General features: G+C 42.7%; 1 protein-coding gene across 2 annotated transcripts in view; it reads left to right on the forward strand.

Annotated features, from left to right (window-relative positions):
- The window catches only part of SLC18A2 (solute carrier family 18 member A2), a 30,963-nt gene that overhangs the window by 1,671 nt on the left and 13,896 nt on the right, over positions 1–15,396 (forward strand). For both annotated transcript variants that reach the window (XM_068198191.1, XM_068198190.1), the window contains exons 2-8: positions 292–643; positions 7,945–8,003; positions 10,059–10,142; positions 12,998–13,090; positions 13,495–13,584; positions 13,692–13,735; positions 13,810–13,870. In XM_068198191.1, coding sequence (XP_068054292.1) covers positions 292–643; positions 7,945–8,003; positions 10,059–10,142; positions 12,998–13,090; positions 13,495–13,584; positions 13,692–13,735; positions 13,810–13,870 — 783 coding nt within the window. The remainder of the gene's footprint in view (positions 1–291; positions 644–7,944; positions 8,004–10,058; positions 10,143–12,997; positions 13,091–13,494; positions 13,585–13,691; positions 13,736–13,809; positions 13,871–15,396) is intronic.

Genomic DNA, 15,396 nt, shown 5'->3' on the forward strand with positions numbered 1-15,396 from the left:
ATACTTCTAATATTTTACTTAATGATGTATGTATAGAAAACCTTATGAGAATCTTATGAAACTGGCAAAAAATAAAGAATAATGTAAATTAATTTTTTGTTTTAAACCGCACTTCTGAGATACGGGTATGTGTTTTTCCCATGAGCAAATTTCTCCTTCAGTTCTGTGTTTCTGAACGTGCTTTGTAGGAAAGCCTTGTATTTCCTGATCAATGGCAAAGCAACAACTTGGTGATTCCATTTACAAATAACCTGATAGTAAGATGTCAATGTATTCTGTTTATTTTTCCAGTGCCAATAATTCCCAGTTACCTTTACAGCATCGAACATGAGAAAAATGCCACAGAAATCCAGACTACTAAACCAAACCTACCCTCAGCCACCATGGACAATTTCCAGAGCATCTTTTCCTACTATGACAATTCCACGATGGTCACTGGAAACGAATCTGACAAGACACAGCCCGGAGAGCTGCATCAGACCCAGACAGAACAAATGGTTGTCAGTGTCACTCCTTCCCCCTCTGACTGCCCCAAGGATGACAAGGAGCTGCTGAATGAAAACGTCCGGGTCGGTCTCTTGTTTGCTTCAAAAGCAACAGTGCAGCTGATGACCAACCCCTTCATAGGGCCTCTGACAAACAGGTATGTCATTGCTGCTGCACCAGCACTGAAGGTTTCACACTGATCTTTTAGCCCAGATTAGTGTTTCAAACAGATTTTTCTTAATTCTCTTTTGGCCCTGGATTGCTGCCTTCTTGCTTTTTCTGGAGGAATATTCTAGTGAAATACATTTGGTGGACAGTTTTAAACACTTATACCCTTTCCAAAATATCTGCACATCACCATCACACACTTTTCCTCCAGCTCCTGATACCTTGGGTTTGTATAGAGACCTTTGCTGAGATGGTGTTGAAATATCTCCCATATAGTTTAGAAGGCCAAAAAACACTGCAATGTAGTATTCACAAAGATTGTGAATTGCCAATATTCCTGTGACATCCACATTAGGCAAAGAGGATTTGAAGCTGTAGGCAGGGTTCAGATCCATTCCCTGCTGTCACTGAGATGAGCAGCTCTTGGTGTGTGGTGGTTTGGAGTTGTCTGAAGAGAGAATCAGTGGGAAAATTGTTTGGACTTCAGGGAAAAGTGAACAAATGTCCAACTTTGCGGATGCCATGTTCATCACCAGGTTCAGTGGGTCCCACATTCCCATCACTACATGACTCTGCCCAGCCTTCTAATTGCTCCCTCTAAATTTTTGCAAATATATGATGTCTTGAATCAAATATGTTTAAATGGGACTTCACAGAAAATTTATTTGGGCCAAGATCAAGCTTATAAACACCAATATCAATGACTTAAAGCCCCTCTCCAAATCCAAGTACTGATAATAGTTGCATGAAGATTAAAAAGTAAATATAATATCATTTAAATGTTTGATGTTAATAATAAATTTTATTTCACTGTTAGAATTTTGTGTAACTGCTCCCTACAGAAGCACCTTCAGTCCTCCCAAACAGACTATGAGATCAATCTCTGCAGGAAATAAACTCCAAACTGTATTTAGTCAGGTCACTGATCTGCATATTTCTTATGTAAGCTGTTTTAAAGAGAGTTATTCCTTTCACAAAATAACATGCAGCAGAAATTTGTTCTTGTAGAACACTTTTGTTCAAGCACTCAATGTCCATCATAGGTGACAATGTTTTAAACAACCAACACGCTACCAACAATATGCCAGATATTTCAGGTTTTGAAGCCAAAACTACCATGTTTAGGTTTCACAGTGTATATATATATTTTTTTTATAGTGTATATCTATACTATAAACCATAATATATATACTAGATATATAAAGTCTGAGTGCTTCCTTTCAATCTAATAAAAAGTATTTCGACTCACAGTGTTATGTATTCAAAACCTGTGCTTGATCTGTGGAACTGATCTAAACACAAGAGCTGTAAATGAGAGAGACAGTTTCATTTCTCTCTCATTTCCCCTTATCACCAATACATATCACCTCCACAGATATAAGTACACCATCACAAAATTACTTTTGCACAAATATTGCTGCAAGATGAGAAGGATTTTTCTTACCTGCATTGTTTAGTGAGGATGCCATAGCTCCTCTGCAGGTAAAGTAACATAACATCAAATAATGTTTTTATAATAGTTCTTTGGATGTGCTTCCAGGTTTCCCTCACTGCCTAAATGGTTGCCCTATTGATATTTGCTCCTTTTGTGTTAGCACCACCATTTCCAGAGCCTGCCAAAACAGGAGAAAGGTGCGTGGTCACATCTCTCCCCTGGAGCCAGCTCCTGGGACGTGTGTGATGCATCCCTGGTTTGGCAGTGAGGCAGCAGATGTTTCTGTAGCATCCCCAGTTCCTGTTAGAGGCAGGGTTGGCACCACACCAGTGTGAACTTTAGTGCTGGGAGCTGAGGTTTCAGGGTGTGTGACTGCAGGCACAGGGACAGGTTTGCTCACATGAGTGCGAGAAGGAAAACCAAGGAGCACGTCATCCCATCATCCCACATGACAAACTCTTCCCTCATACAGCTGAAGTGAGTGCCTTAATGGCAAAGTGGCCCTAAATTAAATTTAGGGTTCACTGGTTTTCTTTCATGCGTTATTTGTATCTTGGTACTGTTATCTGCCTTTCTTCTGAGAAATGCTTAGTGGGAAATATCAGTTAACACTTTTATCAATTAACAGTAGAAGTTATTAGATACTCTCCCCCTCATAAGCTGACAATTTCTAATAACAATGACCAGCTAAAATTTGTGATTGTATAAATCAAACAGAAAATATCTGGGTTATCAGTAGAAAGACTCTTCCTTACCACTGATAAGCTTTTTGGTTACTGTTGAGCTTTTTGCCTTTAGTACTTCTACAGAATTCCAGCAAAATACCAAAGCTTACGTAGAAATGATTGCATGTTTCAAGATCAGTGTGCACAGTTGGTTAAGATGCCCAGTAAGTTTCTTTTTCAAATGAGTAGCACACTGTGTAAAGTGGTTTTTATTTTTCAATCAAATATAGCTGTTCAAGAGGGGTTTAGAGTTTTAGTCAAATACTGGTTTTCACCAGGAACTGGCTTTGAGTTTGTACAGCCAGCAACAGGATGTTCTACTCATATGAGTCTCTGCAAATAATCACTATTTTTAAGGTTCTGAAAGTTTTAGAGGCCGGTTTTCCCTTCTTTTACAATTACTGAAAGTATCGATTTTCAGAAACAAATCCCAGATTTGGTTTCATTCAAGGAGTATGGTCTGCAAAAAACATTTCTTATTTAAAGCCCAGCTCTTTTTGTGGAACACCAGACACACCTGGCTCAGAGAACAGGTTTGCAGTTCCTGAAACAATGCAAGTTCCCTCTGCCCTAACAAAGCCCTGGCGGAGCAAACGCCGGTGATGGCTTTGCCATAGGAACTCAACAACACACTTCCCACCCTGGCACGGTTTCAGGGCAAAGCTGATAAGATTTTGTGGGTCAGAAACACATTATGTTTTTCCTGGTGGTGAAATTTGTAACAAACTGTCCACAAAGCACAGCATCTGACACAGAGCTCTTTGTGAGAAGGATGCACTGGCATGGGGAGAGTGAAGGCTCTGCCTAAAGCTGTCCTGTGAAGAGAGTTGCCAAAAGGCTGCCCCTCGTAACCAACTGCTTTATCAACTGCACTGGCACAGGTGCCAGAGAAGCTGTGGCTGCCCCATCCCTGGAAGTGCCCAGGGCCAGATTGGAGGGGGCTCTGAGCACCCTGGTCCAGTGGAAATTGTCCCTGCCCATGGCAGGGGGTTGGAAGGGAACTTAGATCCCATCTCCTTCCAACCCAAACCATTCTGTGGTTCTCTGATTGACCCCACTGCTTTTATCAATCTTTCACCAAGCTCTGTGCACCAGGATGTGAGCCCAGCTGTGCCAGCCCCTCAACCAGCAGAGCCAATCAATGCCTCTGCCATGTGTATCCCCTTCTTTTTTTTCATTAGTCTGAAAAAAATTTGTAGTTTTAACTTTGTCCTTATTCATATCAGCCTCACAAAACATTACAAATTATTAGCCATTTTCATCATCACCATCCTGGCTACAGCTTTGAACTCCTTTGCACGAGAGAGAAAGAGGACCACAAAGCTAGGACCACAATGTGTTTGTGCCCAAGACACGCACAAAGAAGGAAGCAGAGGAACAAATAACATTTGTAACTACATATTTACAGTTCAGTTCCCGTGTGAGCTTTCCTTTCAGGTTTTGGCAGGAGGTTGAAGTGACCTGTTCTGTCTGTCCAGGTCACTCTGTCCCTCTGCCCTCCTGTGCTCCAGCATGGGGGTGGGAGTGCAGGGACCACACAACACACACCCTGTCCCTGCTGACCCTACGTGTGCTTTTTGAACTCCACACATATTCAGTGGTTCGTTGGTTCAGAACCTCAAGGAACATATTCTTGCCATAAATCCTCCCCGGTCCTCACTGCCAGTGAAGAAGAGAGCCAGAGTTCCAGCCAGGACAGAGCTAGCAAGGGCTGCTCACATGGAGCTGTGTAACAGCAAGGTTGGAATCAGAGGATTTGCAGCACTCTAATTGATAATTAGGCTCTAATAATCCACAGCTGCTCACCTGGTCAATGTAACCTTTATTGTGCTGTTGCACAGGACCAACAATCTGTTGTCTTAGTCTAAAGTAATCTTGTTAAGGGGTATAAATCATTTCCTGAGAGCCCTACAATCTGCAGCCACAGTGACTGAAATGGAGTTAGTTTGGGCATTCTCCATCAGTGGCAGCCTTTCCTTTCCCTCCTTCAACTAGTGACTCAGACTTTTCCAGAGATCAGAAATACTTGTAATAAGCACTTTTAGCTGCAAGCAGCCTTGATGAGACATGCTGGACTCTGCTTCAGAATTGCCTGGAGGGTTTTGAAAGGAGTACCCAAGGAAATTATATGTTTAGCCATAGTAACAAGAAAAGATAAGAGAGAAGACAGGCTGTAATATTCTTTGGTGCTGCATACATGCAGAGGAACAAAATGCAGAGGTAATTGTGATGGAGGGTGCTATGTCATGGCTGAGGAAAAACTGCACATTCACTTTTCACCTGGCAAGAACATGAACGGCCCAGGACCAAGGGGAAAATCACTGAAATGGCTGCTACAGGTAGTGCCTCTCCTTTTTATGATTATTTATGTTGTATAGTGCACTTGTTCAGCAAAACCTCCCAGTCTGTGCTCTCAACACTTGTAGAACAGCCCAGGGAATACAGCTGCAGGTTAGACATTTGTGGTGGCACAGCTGCCAACTAATTAGTGCTGCTATTTCAGGAGGAGCAGGGCTTGCTGAGAGGCAGGGCGTGTTGAGATTGCCCAGGAAAGGACAATCTGCATATCTAAGGAAATGTCAGCTGGATGTGGGCAGGACTGTCCCCTGAGAAAGCCCAAGCACGGCTTCTAGGGGTTCAGCAATTCCATGCAGGGGCAGCACTCCAGAACTGTGCATCTCCACATTTTGGGGGATGCTCTGGGCAATATTATCCTTCCAGAGTATTATAAGGACTTGTTTAGCTCCCACCCTCTCCTATGTGTCACTTTCCACCTTGCTGTGGCCCTGTTTGTCCAAGGAAAAGGAAGAATATCATCTGCAACTGCAAAAATTAAGAAAAATGCTTGAACAGTATTACACTGAGCATTAGAAGTGACTTCCAAAATGCCTGTTTTTTTCCTGCCCTCAACCACCAGAAAGTTCCCTGGTGTAGGAAGCCCATTGGAAGAGTTGAAATCTCCTTTATTTAGCATGATAGCAGTGCTCTGTGTTTAATTTGTGTATGTTTGTGGAAGATCTCACAGCTCATGTCTCTGATGTAGCGATGGAAATGTGAATGTGGGAGCCAATTTGGATGGCATTGCTCTTCATGCAAATAACTGAATATTATTTCAATGTACTTGTAGCAGAAGCAAATTGCTATCTCACAGGCCCTGTGTCAAGTCTACGAATTGCTTGATTCCTGTACTGAAATCAGAATTCTCTCTCACAGTGCCCATCCTAGATACGTCTGGGACGGCCTTGAAAGACCCAGCCCTACTTTACTTTGCAGTGGGAAAAGGGGAAAAGGCATAAGGACATTCACCTTCTGCTTTCACACCCCAGAAAAATCTGATGATGTCCACCATCATCAGTATCCATACCTGCAGGGTTTTTTTTTTGTGTGTTTTTTTTTTTTTTTTGTCTGCACCCCTAACAGTGCTTTCTTTAATTGAAAAACTCAAAATCAGAGCAATTGTGATCAAACTCTCTGTGGCCTGTTCTACCTGGACCCACTGGAAAGGGAAGTGTTCACTTCAGCTCTGAGGCAGCTAAGAAGTTGGCAAGAGGCAATTTTTTATTTCCTCATGCACACAGAAACACCAGGGGAGACCAGCATCCCATCATGTGATACCTATTACACACACAGCAAGAGAAAGGCTGCCTTAGAAAAAATCATTCACTTTAAATAAAGCAGACAAAAAAAGTATTGCTCTTTTTTATATCATGTGTGAAGGTGCTGGGAGATTAAAGTTATTATCCTAAGGCCACAGGGGAAGTTTGTGATAAGGATTTAATTTGCTTTGGAGACACCAGTTCAGGTAAGTTGTGCATGAGTGACCAATCTCTGCTGGATATTTACAACACCCACTTACAGATTTCAGCTAGGAGAATCTGTGCACTATGTTTTTACCATATTTTAATGGAGTGGTGATTTAAGGCAAAATACCATGTGAAATCTCAATTTATTTCATTCACAAGAATGAGACAAACAATGAACATTGAGCTCTGCATGCTAGGGAGTTTTCCATTATCAAAGGTCCTTGATTGTATAAAAACATTAATACAAAACCAAAGCTTGGAATAATTATTTTGGTTTGTCTGTGTCATGACTACTGTTATTAAAAGTTATTCCGTTACTTCCATTGTTTGATTGACCTGCTTTAGCTGATGCTGCCCATTTAAATGCACAACACTGTCAAATCATTGGAAACTGAAATCCTTTGAAAGTACTCCTCTGAAAAGCAGGATCCATTGTTGAAGAATTTGGCCATTAAATACTGTCCTGGCACATACATTTGAGATGCACAATCCTACAAAAAATGAAGCTGTGAACAAGGTGTGCTGGACAGAATATGCACACTGTCTTCAGAGCTACCTAGGTTTTGACTCTAGGGTAGATTTTTATTGGTGTGAAAAATAATATATTGTGATTTTTTTTTGTGGTTGAATTTTCAGTTTTATCTGCTCAAAAAATGTAATTGCTTCCCAGCCAGGAAGTTCTTTATTTCCTGGAAACTTGAAAATACTTGGAGCAACCAGGCATTTCTACAGGCTGTTTAGAGTCCTAATGAAGAAATGGGCTGATGAAGAAAGCTTTGATCAGCTCCATTTCTACTTCTAAACCCATGGAAAGCAAAAGTATTATTCTCAGGCTCTTTGGGTCTCTTCCAGTGCTCCTGAGGCAAAACTCCCAGAAAAGCTGATGACAAATTTTTCCAGTAAAAAAGCCATTGGCTTGACTCTGTCTCATTATAATCATTGTCTGATGAGGATGGAAACAGATGAGCACTGAAACACGACTGGGGTATTTCAAAATTCAGCACGCTCAAGGATATCTTCCCTTGGCATATCTTTGGCAACCTCATGGAGGGGTTTTATTGGGAAAAATTAAGGCAGAATGAGAACAGGGCAATCAGGGCAATCATGAGAAGGATTTTTTCTAGGCATTTCAGAGAAAAAGTCTGCTGTGTCAGATGAAAAGAAATTTGTAATGTGGACAAATATGGCCATGTGGTCCATGATAAATAGTTCAAAGCCTGCCAAGAAACTACAGGTTGGGTTTGTGTGATGTGTGAACTCGTGTAAGACTAACTCAAAACCTTAGAGGGACAACCTCAGAAATACGAATATTCATTTTGTTTTCCAGAATAGGCTACCAGATCCCACTGTTTGCTGGCTTCTGCATCATGTTTGTTTCAACAATCAGTAAGTGTCACATCTTACTTGGTCGGGCCCAGGCACAACTTTTAAATAAGTGGTCCATAATAATTATCACTAGGAATTCTTCTTGTTGATGTCTGGGGACTAGTTCCCAAGGAAAATTTAAGGCAGTCAGCTCCACGTTGATGGTGGTACTGATGAGATTGAACAAGCGCTCTCTTGGGAACGTGCTCTGAGGAATCACAACCCTTCATCCCACCTCAGCGGGTCTCTTCCTAGCTGAACCTTTCAGGCTTTTCTGATCTGGAGCACTGCTCAGACAGTTTTAAACAGCCACAGGAGAGCTGTCTTGCAAGGCCCTGGACAAGCAGATATCATGGGGGTTTATCAGAAAGATTGTGAGGCTGCAGTGGCTCATGAGTAGGGTATGAGTCAACAGGATCACAGAGTCACTGAACGTCGCCGTGGGATGTGCAAAGAGGAGCACAGCCTGCGTGTCAGCTGAGATAATTTGCCTGCTCTAATGGCATTGATAAGGCTTCAGCTGCTGTTTTATGTTTGGTTTTGGCCTGACATTTAAAGCTGTGGCCCAGACAGAAAGAATACAGAGAGCATCAAGGTTCATTAGAAATCTGTGAGGATCAGTGAAAGGACCGTTTTTGCCTCGGCAGATGTAAGATGTATTAGAGCCTGTGACAATAAAGGAAGGGGACAAACAGATCGCCAGGTCCACTATACATTAAAAAAAGAATAATGAGAGGATTCCCAGAGGAGATGTGGATGGCACATCCCTGGAAGTGCTCAAGGCCAGGTTGGACAGGGCTTGGAGCAGCCTGGTCTGGTGGAAAGTGTCCCTGGCCATGGCAGGGGATTGAGCCAGGTGATCTTTAAGGTCTTTTCTAACCCAGAACATTCTATGATTCTATGATCTTAAAACTGTATCATCAAGGGGACTGAAGTACTAGAGAAGATGACTTGGTCTTAGAGCCACTGACAACTCTGTGTTTTAGGAACATGTTAGATAAATTCTGGTTGGGATGTAGATAAGAGTAGGGAGCCTAATTCATGGCAGAGGAGAGAAGTGCTGATCTGCTGAAATCCTTTATTCCTTTATTTGTATTTTTAAGTGTCCACACAGTAGGGATTTTTGCAAAATGTGGTGAAAAGCCCCAAGAGGCACAACCACAGGGCAGGTGGGAGGAGTGCACGTGGATCCCATGTTTAGTTGGTGCAGAGCACCTTCCTGCAGTTATAACCTGCCCAGCAAAATTCCCTTGGTGGCCAAGAGATGGGAGCTGAAAAAAAACCTTTATAAACTCACATAGATTTAATGACATTGACAGTGACATGGGCTCTCCAAGCAGAGATGTGGTTGGGTTCTCAGAAACTCCTGTTTTCCAGTGTTGTGGGGAATTTAGCCAGGCTGAGTGCAGCATCCGGGGGCTCTGTCCCAAAAGGTTGAGAATGAAACCTGGGGTTAAATCTCCTGGGGAAAGAAGGAGTGGCCCATCCTCTGGTGCACTTTCTCTGCTAGTGGGAGGAGAAGGAACTTGCTGAAGGTTTTGAATGGGGGGATCTGGCTTCCCTGCACCTTCAGCCAGCTGTGCTCCACACATCTGGCACGGGGCTGGCAGCACCAGGGTAAAACCTCTCTCCACCCACTCATTATTGGAGGAAACACTGGTGAGTGTGTGTTACAGCCTGCCTTCCCCAGGTGCCTCGAGCTCCAGACTGGGCAGCCTTAAATGAAGCAGCGTGGAGAGGTGAGGCTGGAAAGAAAAGTCTTATTACTCCCCTTGTGTGCAGCTGAACCAGAGCAGATGTAATCAAATCCTGAGTAATTAGTTAAAACTGCTTGGGCTCTTGCATTCTGTGTTACCTGGAGGCTTAGACACCTGAGAGCAATTCAACACTGACACATCTAAATGCAATAAGAGAAAATAATGCAGTTAGCATTGAAAGTGGCACAAGTCACTGTAAACACTTGACTAAATTGTAGGAAGTTTTTGTGATAGTTTTGAGAAATCTAACTTTTTAACCTAGTTATAGTTAACCTAATTTTAAAAATTACCTCTGTTTTAATTTTTTTTTTTTCTGCAGTGTTTGCCTTCTCTGGAAGCTATGCACTACTATTTATTGCCAGGTCCCTTCAAGGAGTGGGTTCCTCATGTTCTTCTGTGGCAGGTAAGAGATGATAGAGGAAAATGCAGATCACTTTCAGTCTTTTTTTAATTGAATTTTGTCAACACATTCAGTAATTAATACAAAAATATTCAATTGAATCTTTTTTTTTTCTGTCTCTTTCATATAAAGTAGCTCAAAAGCAAATGTCTTTTAAGACTTCCTTGGTATTTGGGTTGCAGTAAGGTAGAGCACTAAATGAACTGCACTCTCCCTGGGATTTCTGCACCTGTGTCTTCAACATTTTAAATTCATTTTTAGCTGCTTTAAAGGTCACTGGGAACTTATGTTGGTACTTATTACAGTTAGAACAGCAGCTCTGTCTGTTACGGAAATTTCTGTTATAAAATGTTTTCAAGGGCTTACCATGCAGGCTGCCAGTTTGGGTTCAGTATATCCATACCACATTTCCAAAAGAAGTGTCTCATTTTGAAATGAGTAGGTTAAATGGAGTATGTGTTTTCAGCCCAAATTATTTGAGCATTCTTGAGGCTGAGGCTGGAGAAAATACGTTGTGTTCGTGCTGAATATTCCAGTCTTGGAAAAACTTCCTGCAATGGCAGGAACTGACATCAGTTAGGGTTGCAAGTCAAGCTTTCCCAAGGGAAGACATGCCAGAATCAAAATTATTGTTCAGCTGCATCTCAGCCCCTGTGCAAGGGGGCACCTTGAGCTACGGGCTCTTAGGTGAACACAAGACTTTTTTATTTCTCAGCCAATGAACATAAAAGAGCAGAAAAGGTCAAGCTACCTTCTAGTCCACCCCTTCCTGAAGGCAGGATCAATTTAATATCTGTCATTCCTCATGCACACTTGACAGGCCTGACCTCAGAAGCCTCCAGAACTGCCCTCAGCATCCAGCTCAGTGCTTAAGTACTTTTATGGTCAGGAAGGTTTTTTTCCCTGATGTCTCATCTAAAGGCTCTTTACTGCCATGTGAACTTATTTCTGCTTGCCATCTTCAGAGAACACAAAGAACAGTTTCCTTTATCTTCCTGACTCTTTCGTATTGCCAGGCTGTTATCACCTCTCACATCAGTTTTATCCTCTCTGGTTTTAAATTGAAAGTCCTGCAGTTGTCCCTCCCAGATATTATTCTGAGCCCTTACTCACCCTCGTTGTCATCCTCTGCACAGCCTCCAAGCAGCCCCAGATTTCTCCCTGTGCCGCGCCAGAGCCAGACCCAGCTCTGGGGAGAAGCTCTGACTCCTTACAGGGCCACCAGCAGTGAGAGTCTCACCACGTATCTCACAGCACAGGGAATTTTGTGTGCCATTGCTGGCAATCATTTACTCCCCTGCCTTTGTGTGTGCAATCATTTTTTTTTTTCCCCACAGAATAATGAGGTTGGAAGAGACCTAAGATCCTCAAGTCCAACCTATGCCCTAACACCTCATGTAGACTATAGCACCAAGTGCCATGTCCAGGCTTTTTTTAAACACACCCAGGGATGGTGATTCTACCACCTCCCTGGGAAGACAATTCCAGTACTTTATTATTCTTTCGGTGAAAAAGTTTTTCCTAATATCCAACCTGTACCTTCCCTGATGTAGCTTGAAGCTGTGTCCTCTTGTTCTGTCAGCTGCTGTCTGGTGAAAGAGACCAACCCCACCTGTCTACAACCTCCCTTCAGGAAGTTGTCGAGAGCAATAAGGTCACCTCTGAGCCTCCTCTTCTCCAGGCTAAACACCCCCAGTTCCTTCAAACCTTCCTCACAGGGCTTGTGTTCCCAGCCCCTCTCCAGCCTTGTTGCCCTCCTGTGGACCCACTCAAGCATCTCAGTGTCCTTCCCAGACTGAGGGGCCCAGAACTGGACACAGCACTCAATTTCTCATCTATGTGTAGAACTTAGTGTTACTGTCTTCGCATTTCCCCCTCTTTCTTTGTTTTTCCAGAATATTTCCCCAAATCCCACATTCATTGTGAATTCTAATGCAGCTCTCTAACACCTCTCCAGCTGTCCATGCAAACAATTTGATGTCATCCACTCTTTTCAATAAACGTGGTAATCCACACAGGACCTCTGCTCTTTTGATGATGGATGGTATTTACTGAATGATCAACCATGCAATGTATTGTCTTCCTTCTCTGTGTAGCTGCAGAACTTATTTACTGAGTTCTATGTCAATCTTGATTTGAAAACAGAATTATTAATTTCTATAAGGACTCTTCTGCAGCATTTACGTCTGCAGTGTCTGAGTGCTCCACAAAAAGACAAGGAAATTAGGCTTCATGTTTCCTTTTGTGAAATGAAGGCTCATAATCAAGTGCAGATATAAGGCGTGTGAAGATAAAGGTCAAAAGGATCCTTTAATTTTTTGATGCTGAACTTGAAATACTAATTTACAAAGCAATCAGCTCTGCATAATACCTCATGCCCAGAGCACTGTCCACAATTGGAGCTAAGTGGTCACCAGACCTTTGTGCACTCTGAGTATAAATAAATGATGGTGCATGCTTGTCAAAAGCTTTGATTCTGCTCATTGGAAAGCATCAGCAAAAAGCTCTGTGACACAGAGCTGAATAAAGAATCTAACAAATAAGGGCATCACTAAATTACCTGACTAATACTGCACAATAGAACATGGTCTTGGTGACCATGGATGGTGCCAAAAGCATTTTTGCTTGGAAGTTAATTCTATGGGGATGAAGTATATATATGTATATATATATATATATATATATATATATATATATATATATATACACACAAAAAAAAATCCCAACAACCTTGGTAATTTCTGTACAATGTTTAGTAGGTGTGGCAAATGATAACCATTAACTGTAGCACACAGGTGCCTAATTTTGTGCTGTGCTTTTTTTCTTTTGTCTCCTTATTTATTTATTTTTAATTGTAGGGATGGGATTACTTGCCACTGTTTATACAGATGACGAAGAGAGAGGCAACGCAATGGGGATTGCACTTGGAGGCCTGGCTATGGGAGTATTAGGTCAGTGAGCTGGGGGCTCTGCTGGCAGAACAAACCCTCCCTCAGCCATCCCAAAGCTTGTTCTTGGGAACCTGTGAAAGCAGCAGAAGGGTCCCACTGGGTGTAATGGCATTGTGCAGTCTCCAGACTGGATTCATGGTGCATGTGAAGAGCAGCTTTTCCCACAGCAGACATTCCCAGTGTGCATACACATGTCAAGCAGTCATCTCTGAGATGTTTGGGCTTTGTTTACATTGCACAGTGTTCTGGGGAATGAAGAATATGGTTATTGCCACGATCAATGGTCTTTGTGGGGATTTTCAAACTGGATTTTTGGTCGCTGTGTGCCTGTAGCCGGATGCCCGAACGCTCGCAGGGGTTTTGTTCAGAGTTTTCACAAGTGTGTCCTTTCCTTTCCTTGGCAGTGGGCCCCCCTTTTGGGAGTGTCATGTATGAGTTTGTGGGGAAGAGTTCTCCTTTCCTGGTGCTGGCAGCCCTGGCTCTGTTTGATGGAGGTCAGTAGATCCCTGAGTCAGTATCACCCTGAGGCACGTCCCTTTCCTGTTCCTGCCATCCATCCCCCTTCCTGGAGGAGAGTTACAGCATGGATTTCTTTTCACAGCTGTTCAGTTACTTGTTCTGCAGCCCTCCAGAACACAGGCAGAAGTGAGTATTAAGGTAAAACACTGCAGGAATGGGTGTCACTTTGTCTTTCCTAATCCCAAGTTTTTGTTTCGCAGAGTCAGAAGGGGACACCTTTACTGACACTTTTGAAGGACCCGTATATCATTATTGCAGCAGGTACCAGACCATTTTTTTTCCTTCTTTAAACCAGCCGCTGATGTCATTCCTGGCCTCTTGGCATGTCTTGGGCTGAGCTGCTTTAACAGCATTGTCATTTTCTGGTCTACTTTACATAAAGATCTAAGAATGTGTTGGTGATACAGGATGAATGTACCAGCATAAGCACAATAGGCAGAAAATTTGAAATAAATGTGTCTTTCCAACTGAGAGGCCACTAATGACTTGCAGGTGCCTGCTGGGGCAATGAGATGTGGCCAGGAAACTTCCTGTGAGGCAAGTGAGTTGGGCCAAGGCTTTCAGAGTGAGGGATTGCCAGCACATCACAGGCAGGCACAGGGAATAACACTGAACTTTGTTTATGTTTGAAGAAGGAGTGAGTTTGGTCTCTTGAGTGTGAATTGTTGTATTTCAGAAAAGGTCTGGTGGAATGGTGAATGGTGTTTGGTATTATATGTATCTTTTTTCTAATAAGCTTTTCTGTCTCAAGGGAAGTTTGTCTTTTTGCATCGCACATTGTTGAATGTTTATTCTGAATTCTGTAATTAAGCCTGGCCCTTTCTAATGTTGACAAAATACCTGGAAACAGAGAATTATTTTCAAAGTTCTGTTTCTTCATCCTAACTTGCTTGTCTAACAGAGCAATTCTTCAGGCATTTCTGGAAGTTTTCTGTTTCTTGCTGATTTTAGGGAATTATCATAACCTTAACTCTGACCTGGTTGAGCTGTGACTTAAGTTATACAAATCCTTTTGCTTGAGAAATTCTTGCAGCATGAAAAAACCACTGAATAAAAGTATTTGAGGGAAAAGTATAGCAGTGACAGTACTTGTGAGAAGAGATCAGATTTGTCATTCAGCTGATTCAGTAACTTCTCCTACAGCAGTAAAATCATATAAAGAATGAGAAAGTCCCTCCCACGGACTATCAGTGGGATTAAGGGGAGCACCTGGGGTCTCTGCCTTCCAGGACAGAGGCTGCCCAGTGCTTTAACAGTACACATGATGCTGATGTTCTCTAACCTCAGCCTCTTCTCCTTGCTTTATTTCCCTTGCAGACCAAATTTGGTTTTGTCAGAGCTGAATGCCAAATGCCCTGTTTGTGTCAGAGGTGATGCTTCACAGTCTGTGCCATCAGTAGCCACCGACTAGAGAGGAAATGTCACTGACATGTTTTGTCCCTGCTGGTGGGAGCTCAGGGAGTGAAATCAGTGTCATTCCTGAAGCCAAACCTCACTGACAGGGATTACAGGAAAAACAGTGCTAGTGCCTGACAAAGCGGCATGGACAGACAAGTTGGTTCAAATTATCAGATGCAAAAACCAGAGCTGAGGCAGATATCACCATGAGCACACAGGTCCTTGGGAAGGTGTAGGACAGCTTTTCACTGGGTGCCTGCTCTTTCACAGGAAAATGCCAGTGATGTCTGTGGCACTCTGCCAAAAGCTGGGGGGGCTCTTGGCTGTGGAGATGGGATTCAGCTGGAAGGTTGCAATTTCACACCTTCTGGCCAACACAGCACATTTAA

This window comes from Anomalospiza imberbis, chromosome 8 (assembly GCF_031753505.1).
Source record: "Anomalospiza imberbis isolate Cuckoo-Finch-1a 21T00152 chromosome 8, ASM3175350v1, whole genome shotgun sequence".
NCBI lineage: Eukaryota > Metazoa > Chordata > Aves > Passeriformes > Viduidae > Anomalospiza > Anomalospiza imberbis.